The sequence below is a fragment of the Apaloderma vittatum genome, unplaced genomic scaffold, assembly GCF_000703405.1.
Source record: "Apaloderma vittatum isolate BGI_N311 unplaced genomic scaffold, ASM70340v1 scaffold4597, whole genome shotgun sequence".
Classification (NCBI taxonomy): domain Eukaryota; kingdom Metazoa; phylum Chordata; class Aves; order Trogoniformes; family Trogonidae; genus Apaloderma; species Apaloderma vittatum.
In genome coordinates this window covers 26,002-35,420 of record NW_009727684.1, presented here as the reverse complement: position 1 = coordinate 35,420, position 9,419 = coordinate 26,002, and the positions used below count along the sequence as shown (strand labels likewise).

The following is a 9,419-nucleotide window of genomic DNA, read 5'->3' as shown; positions in this document are numbered from 1 at the left end:
GAAGGGAAGATGCCCTCCAGTGACTACGGCGTGCTCAATGTCCAAGACTTAAAATGTGCAGATACCAATACACGGAAGAGTTGTAAAATAATCCAGGCAGAGGTCTTAGCTCGTCTCCAAAATCTTGCCCTGGTGTTACATCTCAGGTACCAAGACCACAGAGTCAGCTCCTCTCTTTGTTGCTGGCATCCACATCAGGGTGACCTGAAAATCACACTGGGAGGCAAAAGGCTGAAGTTCTGGCCCCTGCCCGTCACTGGTGCCTATCGCTCCTGCGCATCCTCGAGAGTTCTCACAAGGTGGGGCAGTGTAGGTCAGTGCTCTGAAGAAATGAAGTCTCTAGGTTCTCTTGCTTTCTTGGGCACTGTTTTCTTTATAGGTGACGAGTTTGGTAGATTTTTGCTTTTCATGGATGTTGCTTTCCTCTGTTTCTGATGAGCAGTTCGGAGAGATTTCAGCCCCAGCATCTCACAGTACTTATTGCACTGGTGGAGGGCTCGGAACTGCTCGATGAAGGAAATCGAGCAGTTGCCTTTAAAACCTTTGTATCTGTAGCAACAAAGACAGAAAAAAAGCCAAATGGGATTTCAAGATTCATTTACAGCACAGGCAGAGTATGAATGCTGACTCACAAGCATCTTGAAAACATTAAGCAAGTCTCTTCCACTCCTGCTGCTTTGAGAAGCACTAACTCTGCCATGGAAAATCAAACTGAGCCATTGAGAGGTGAAGGAAACCAGGAAATAAGTAGCAACAGAAGAGGGAAAAGGGTTAAAGAGGCACAGCTCTTTGGTCTGTGTCCTGGCTACTATTTTTCATTTCATTTAGCTGGGAATATAACTGTCTGCTGGCTGACTTTGTCTCAGCAATATCTAAATGAAATCCATCCTATATCATTCCCTACAAACAGTTCTTCTGAGTGCCAGGAAGAGACAAGGCTGCCGCACGAGGTGGTGTCAGAACCAGAAGCTGTTTCCACCCAAACATACACATAACTTCTGTGCTACCCTCCTCTCTCTCCCAGGCTCGCCTACAAGATCTCAAGGAGTCAAGCCTCGTGGGGCAGAAGGCTGCGAGGAGTGTTCCTGGGGCAGGCACTCTCACGCACCGTACCTCGCCCTCCTCCAGCGGGCTGGCAGAGCCAGGGTGTTGGCGGAGCACACGCACCCCTCTTCTCCTCGCTCGGCACTGCACACTGACATTTTACTTCAGGACTAGTCCCTGGAGCTCGGCAAGAAAATGAACCGTTCTCTCGCTCCTTTGGACAAATAACAGACCTGAGACGTGACACTTGAGCTCCCTTATTAGGGACAGCAGGTGTGTGCTCCAGACACATCAGAACCTACGCTCCGCCGGCAAACACACCTGTGCTCAGCAAGAAAACCAAGTTGACTCTGACTCCAGAAACTAGATAAAGCAGAGCAAGGCACTGCCAGCAAAGAACAGGAACTTAGACTGAAATGGTTTTAGGAATTTATCATGAATATTCAACTACCCGTTGGTCTTCCCCGTGGGCGCCAGCGGCAACACCAGCTGTGGTCCCAGCACGCTCGAGTGCTGCAGCCGTGTGTGTGGCCAAGGCAGGTGCCCGCGGGGGATGGCAAGGCGCGGGGCAGCCGACCCTGGGGCGGCAGCAGCTGCTTCCTCTGCTGCTGGACGTGGCCCTGCTTGCTGCAAGGCTGACCAAGAGGCTTCACTTCTCCTGCCCTCTGTGCAGGCATCTTCTGATGAGTAACCTCCAGGGCTACCCGTTGGGTGAGAATTTGCGCTGCACCGAACGCTGACTATTTTAATCTGTGGCTGATAAATGACCATGCTCTTGCTCTCACTCTTTTTTCCCTAGGTAGTCATTTTGTTGCAGCTAAAGAAAATTTCTCTGTGTGTTTTCTGCATGCTATAAAATTGTGATAATACTAATTTCTTTCTGGAAATCATCTTGGAATGAAAAAGTTGAGCTAATAAAATCCAGTTTTCTCACGAAGTAAATAAAACTCTGTCTAAATGGCTTTCCTATCTGTACTTGGTATTTGTCACTTCCTCTGTGTCTTCGAAGGAGCATCTAAACAAAGAGCAGAAACAGTACCATTTGCTCAGACGATACTATGAGTAAGAGACACTTTAAAGGCACAATTGAATGCTCTACTAACAAACTTTGAGAATTCAACAAATGCCAGAAATACTTGCAGAAAAAGTAAGAGAACAGTTATATTAAAAACACGACTATTTTGTTTTACTAGTTTTCCTCCCGAATCTAGCCATCCTCATTTCCATTCTCTTAAAGTAAGAGGCTTGCCTTTGGTCTTGTGGCTACAGATGTGGCCTCGGTAACATTCCTCGTCTCTTTGGGAAGCTGAGAGGCATAAACAAGCCTGCTTTGGCTCCGCGGTGGGCAGGCAGCCCCAGGTCTTAAGAGTGGGCCAGACACAAACTACCCTACAGATGTGAGAGCTCAGTTTCACACCAGAATTCTCCCAGCTACTTGCTGGTCGCTGCTTTCCCGGAGCCGCTCTTGTGCGCTCCCAGCCCGTGTTGTTTGTTCTGCACAGACCTAAGGACCATAGCTCTGTTGTGCTTTGGCTGGACTTGTGAGCTTAACTCAAACCATTCTGCACTGCTACAACTTGTAGTACGGGCAATCGGCAAAGGTGTCCACTAGCGAATGGCTCCTAAATTGTACAGTCCGTATCGCTCTCACCTTTGGGGATCAATAACACTGAACTATTGATCGTTCCAAGCCTTAAAAATACAAATCTGCTATTCTGCAGAGCATGTGCTATTAATTCACCAACTTGACGACTCATAAATAAAACCCGGACAGAATTCCATCTCCAAATCTTGATGGTTGGGGGCTGGCCCAAACCAAATCTCCCTTAAATCTGAAAGGAGAATGGTGGATTTGTCCCCAGGCTTAAACTCCCCAGTGCCTCTTGTTGCTGTGTCAACTAAAACTAAATCTGTTAATGCCCTGAAACCAGACAGACTTTCAGACCTCCAGCTGACAAAGAGCATTCCTGTTAATCCCCGCGTCCATGGGTCTCCGTGCCCCTCGCTCCTCCATCGCTGTGCTCACCACTCTCGGGTAAATACCTGGACAGTTGTGCGCTGCTTCTACCCTGGCTCGCTGCCTGCACTTAGCCGCCTGTCTCTGTGCTGGGTTATTTTTGTTTGTGTTCCCCGGAGTCCCCCGAGTACCTTGCTTAAAGGATTGATTGCCTGACTCTGGTGCGCCCCAGTGGCTACATTAAAAACACTTCCGAGGCTTTTCGGTTTCTAGTTAGGCTTTGCCCTCTACTGACAGAAACCGTACCACAGCTTCTTCGAAGCCTTCAACAAATGACTCCCTGGGTTCCTTCAGCTTCTAACTCACTGGTAAAACACAAACAGGAGGGATAAAAGACCAGAATTACTCTGAAAAGTGTTAATTGTTGAAATCATGAATCTCTCCACAGTCCCTACCGGAAGGAAAGATGAAGACGATGAGTTTTGGTTTGCCTTGATGTGACTGACCCAGCCTTAGAAGAACAGGAGGCAGAGGACCTGACCAGTGAGGCCACTGCTTCTGCAAAGAGTGGTTGAGGAAATTCTGGGAATTTCTATAGGTCATTACAGCAAAAAAGCAGCTTTGTATTTTCTCTAACAATACAGTTAAAATCACAACAGCATCATACACGTTTTTCAGTTAAGTAGGACTATGTATGTTCTCCCCAGCACGCGAGATAAACGACCTCTCACGAGCATGGCTGCGCTCTACCAAAAGCAGCAACAGCCAGTCACACAGATGAATTCTGTGTACTTGGTGGTTTTCTCCATGCAGGCTTGCAGAATTAAAAATCAAACTGCAGATGCTAATGCAGAGGTGTAACTTCTGGGAAAGGAGCATGAAAGAAAGATACAGGACCAGGAAAAATGTGCTGTCTTGTAGCAATACCATCAGCTAAATGACAAACACAGTGACACTCAACGTTTTTAAGAGGTTGTTTTCATGAAGGAAAATGATATTCCCTTATCTGTGACCGAGGTGATCCTTAGTACAGCTTGCACTGTATGTTTGTTTTCTAACTCCACCTTCTTCCCCAGTCCAAGATGAGTTTTTATAGGCATAATTGCCCAGAGTGACCTGGACAACAACATCCATTAAAGCATTTCTATAAATCTTCTGATTCCAGAGAACAGCGCTGTTTAAATAAATTTTTTATGACTTTGTTTTATAACAGGATGATGCAACTTCATTTCAACTGATTTCACTTTAGATTCACAGCTAAAAGAGTAAATCCATGCAAGTTCTGAATGGATGCCAGACTGCAAATGTTAAGGATTTTCCCAGAATATTCTGAGGGTTTTTTCCTGCACCACAAGTGTACAGACCAGCTCCATTTTGGTATAAAGACTGAATCCATGTGACCGAATCTGCTTTTTCCTGTCAGTCTCTCAAAGAACTTGAATTTCATGTGTTGGTCACAGGCGTTTACCTCCGTTCCCTTTCCCTTTCCAGCAGCCAGCTGACTTGAACGACCGCCTGCACTGCTCACTCCTGTCAATGGCTCCTCTGGCCCGTGATATAACTAGAAGCTTTAATCACCAGAAACTTAAGAGAAGTGGAAGTCAGAACGCTAAATGTCTGTATCTTTAAGCACATGCTTAATTCAAAGCCCTGAAGCCATTGCAAAACTACTGAGAAACAGGCCTCTTTAAATATTATGAAGAGATCTTTTGTTTTAGCCCAGAATCACTGTTTTTGAGAGAGAAGGGAAAAAGATACCATCAAATCCCTTAACACATTTCCCTTTTTATCAGGTGAGTGGCCTTGGCAAAGCTGAACAGACTTCTTTGCACCACCCATGCTGCTGACAAGAACATCGACTCAAGAAAAGCTCACAGTCACCGCCTGCTGGAGGAACAAAAACTAACTCATCGAGTTCCAAACCGAGGAAAGAGGCTTTATAAAAGCTGGTACCATAAAAACATATTCTAAAGCTTTGGCATTTCTGCTGGCTGCAAGAGGGATTTCAGCCGTGTTCTCCCATGCAGTCCCTGCACCATCCCTTTAAATTCCTTACAAAAAGGACAGTAAAAACTTGGGCCCCTTTCAGGGCACTTCCTTCTCTAGTTCCCACAGCACCGTGGCAGGCATCCTCTCTTCTTCCCGTGGAAGAGCAGGAGGGCAGCAGGGATACCTCAGCTGCTGGCAGGAGCTGCTGCTGGTAGGGCCGGAGGGCATCGCGCCTGCGTTTGCTGGGGCGGTGCCAGGGAGCGCCAGCCCAGCTGCCCCTTGGCTTCAGCCCGAGCTGAGCTTGAGACAGCCCCTCCACGGTCAGCACAGCCGTACCCGAGGCTGGAGCAGTGCTGGCCCTGCACGTTTGGCCCTACCTTCCTCCAGCTGATGGACCAGCAAGTAAAACACCTTCCCTGCTCGTGAATCACCACAGACCTTGATTTCACTCACAAAATACCCTTTGAATGTGCCTATTTTAAGGGAGGCATGAAGAAAAAGCAAACCCTCATCTACAGCATAGCCCCATCCTTTTAGAACAAAATGAACATGTTTCCCTTTTAGGCAGGTTCCCATAAATATGAACAAAAAAATTAGAAGAGTCAGATAAGGGCTGTTTTCTTCCTGTGTTAAAGCAAGAGTATATTTCCAGTGCACCGTCCCCCAACATATTTACACTGTGAAGAGACTGATGTGTAAAGCAAAACCATATTGCTGAAAAATAATTTTTTACTCACCCTTTGGCCAGTGTTGCTATGCCAACGTCAGTTAACTTCATTCCTACACCTACAAGGCAGCAAGGAAGCAGAGAGCTTATGTTACATTAGAATTTCCAGGAATATCTTCAGATTCAAGAGCACAGTATGTAGAGGCATTAAATATTATTTATTGATTCATGTTTCAAATTTTAATTTTTTGTCACAATTTTTTCCGAACATTTTCAAGTACCCAATTAAAAATAGAATGTCTGTGCTCTGGATCACTAGCAATTTCTAGAAGTCAGTCTCATACTAGCAGTTTACAGATAATGAGGTGGTAAATAAGGCAGAACTTGCTTCTCATGCCAGACAGCCAGTGGGGAGGAGGGGCTCCACCTTGGTGCCTGGATTTTAAGAAATGTACAAAATCGTTGCTTGTGCACCTGCCTTGAGATGTGTGTATTTATTTATGGGTTTCAAGGTTTCGATGCTTTGCAAACTTGGACTATAATGTTTATCGGTAGGAACTGAATATTTGCTTTGCTAATCAAATAGCAAATAGGTCAATCAATCCTGATTTTCACTTTTTTGGCAGAGATCCAAAATCCCTTTCTCCTTCAGCATTTCAAAAACTTGGCGTTTTTAACTTGTCCCTTTGCTGACTTCTTTACAGGCCAAATCCACCCCTGCAGCATGCATTTTTTCTCTACAGGAAAAGGACAATCTCCCAATCATCCTCCTTGGAGAATATCCTGCGGAATCTCAGCTGGTATGCCTGAGAAGTGCAGCCTAGATACTTAAATGAGAAGATGATCAGAGAGGGAGCACGCTTCTCTGCAGCTCCACCATCCTTCGTGGCAGCAATCTCCACAGAGGCTCAGACACCACTTCTGCCGTTACGGTTCCCTCAGGCTGCAATTTTGTTCTTTCTTCTCCCTTTAAATTACTTCAGGGGTGTCCTGGGTTTAGCTAAACCCCAGTCCTATTCAGTGATTTTTACTTTTCAGTTTAGTCTCTTCTAAAAGGCTATATTTTCTGAAGTTAGCAGCATGTTTGTGCAGACAGTGTGTGCTACTGGCAGTGATAACACCTGATGTTTGCAGTCACTGCCTGGGACTGGGATGCAGAAAGGCTCTTGCTGATACTTATTCCAATGAGGCTCAGAATATTTTACCAGCTATTTAGATACAACTGGGCTTTGATATATTTCCCTCATAGTTTAAATTCCATCCGGTGCAACTGAGAGCGTATCAGGTCTTTTCTTTGAAAGTTCTGAAGGGTTAGAAAAGAAAAACGGACAGCTCTTTTTACTTCCTTGTGACCCCCTTTACTACCCGGCACCCCCAGCGTGGCACACGAGAGCCAGCCGTGGCCTTGGGCACTATAGGGATAAGTATCAGCAAGAGCCTTTCTGCATCCCAGTCCTGGGCAGTGACTGCAAACATCAGGTGTTATCACTGCCAGGAGCACACACTGTCTGCACAAACATGCTGCTGACTGCAGAAAATATAGCCTTTTAGAAGAGACTAAACTGAAAAGTAAAAACCACTAAATAGGACTGGGTTTTAGCTAAACCCAGGACAAGGGGTCTTGTTTAGATGTCTTGTTGCTAATTTTCCTGCCTTCCCTTGTTAAAGAATATGGGCTGTTTCCTAAGATTCCACCTTTTTTCCGATTTTGTTTAGTAAGGGTCTGTCTTTGTTTCAGATAATCGGTACAGTTTGTCTGGTACATCCCCGCAGCGGCGGGAGGAGCCACGCCCAGAGGGGCAGCGCTTACTAACTGTGAGAAGGACACTTCACCATGCTGCTTTTTCTAAAGGAACGTGTTTATTCAAACCTCGCCAGGACCTGCATGTGAAGCACTCCACTGCTGAGAAGTAACACAAGCTACGTAAAAATCCCATTTCTCTGCTGATTACACAAACATCATAATACTGCATACGTTAATACAGTAGGCATTTAATTAGTCTTTCTGTTCCCCAGCGTAACACACTCACAAATAAACACAGTGCACTTTAAAGAGGCTAGAAAATAAAATATCCTAACTCCCTGTCCTATCTTCTATGCTGATGTGCATGAGTTGCTGTATATAACAGGCACAGGGCCAGGGTGCTGCCCACACCTGGAGAAGGCTCTGCCTGTTGCAAGGTTACGGAAGGAGCACGTTCAGCGTTGCCAACAGGACACAGAAAGCCAAGAATAACGCTTCCCAGAAATAAGTCTCTGCAAGTTCTGCACTTACGGAGAGGGACTGTCACCAGCCTGTATCATGGGAAAGCCATTTTATTGTCCCCACTAAGAAAACTCACCTTGCAGGTCAGTGACCAGCAAGCTGCCATTGGTCTTCTCATACACCCAGTGCTGGAAGGTGCAACACTTCTGGCCAGCCTCCGAGTCTCTCCTCAGGAAATTTACCTCCTTGCCATCCCTGACGGAGTACTTCACAAATTCCCCGACCAGCTCCTCTTCCACTGTCGCATAGGGGATGTTATTAGCAGGCCGATGAACAAGAAAAATAGGAATTATCCTGAAATCAAGGGATAAAAACCTAGTAAAATTCACAGAGTTCTGTCAACGAAGGTGTAAGAAACAGACAAACTGATTCCGGAGAGTGAATGAACAGCTACTAAGTCTAAACCAAGCCAGGAGACATCTGGGTAAGACTGGGATCTTCTAGTAGCTCCGGGACATAATCGCATTATCCTCTACGTGCTCATTTCTTTGTATTGTACACTCAGACGTAAACGTTTTCAAAGCATGCTTTCTAATGTCCTGCTACACCCCAAAACCTAAGCTCTGCACAACAAAGGGTGCTTGCTCATTTCAGAATATCACTGCTTCAGCTCTTCAGGCTGCCCGATACACGACTGCGTCTTTGTGAGCTGTTAGCCCCATGCAGATTTGATCCAGTCTAGAAAAAGCTTTGCCCAAGACCAGTGTAAGTGGAGGATTCTGTGATTTGTCAGACTACACTACTAAAACTTGACACATCCCACACTGGCAAACACTGCTGAAAGAAGCGCACTACCTCACAGGTAGCCTTCTGCCGTTTGTACTGACACCGGACAACTCAGCACGGATACTACAGTGTAAGTCTCCAAAATTAAAACCTGCGAGCAAGCAAAAAAGTAGAATGGGTGTATATTAGAATGGAATTTAATAGCGCTCTGAGACAAGGTCAGTTTGGAAAGCCATTCCCCTGGAGCTGTTAACAGAACTTAACTGCATTTTATGAGCTAGCTCACAAGAGTTCTTAGCAGTATCTCAGAAGAAAAGGGGGACATGGCTGTCACCACAAAACAGGTTTCTAGTTACTTGCTTTCTTACAAACAGTCCCATCTTTTGGAGCTACCCTGCCAAAGGGGTGATCTGACAAGAGCTGTCTAGAAGAAAGGAATCTAGCCTTAAAATTTTTAAATTAAAAAGCAAACCAAAACCACACACGCATCATCTATTTTCACTCCTATCTGCTAGCCATTTTTTTTAAAAAATAGCACCAGATTTGGATCTCCCATGTTATTTGGATCGGACTTCTAGTTTTCATGGGGTACATATGCACACTCTCTGTCTCTGTCTGGCTCATATTAAATCTAAAGGTTATGCCTTTGCCTAAAGAAATCTCTCAAACACAAATTTTACCAAGAGCAATTCCAGAAAAGAAGCTGACTTGCACAAGTTATTTTCCCTAAAAGAGTTCACTGCCACCTCCATCACTGTTGCTAATCCCAA

At 45.4% G+C, this 9,419-nt stretch overlaps 1 protein-coding gene across 1 annotated transcript in view; it reads right to left on the bottom strand.

Moving 5' to 3' along the window:
- Positions 1-257: 257 nt before the first annotated feature.
- ALPK2 (alpha-kinase 2) overlaps positions 258-9,419 on the bottom strand; it is a gene marked incomplete at its 5' end in the record, with an annotated part of 34,449 nt that continues 25,287 nt past the window's right edge. The window contains 3 exons of the mRNA XM_009873748.1: positions 258-549; positions 5,728-5,776; positions 8,000-8,217. Of these exons, the coding sequence (XP_009872050.1) occupies positions 315-549; positions 5,728-5,776; positions 8,000-8,217 (502 nt within the window). The remainder of the gene's footprint in view (positions 550-5,727; positions 5,777-7,999; positions 8,218-9,419) is intronic.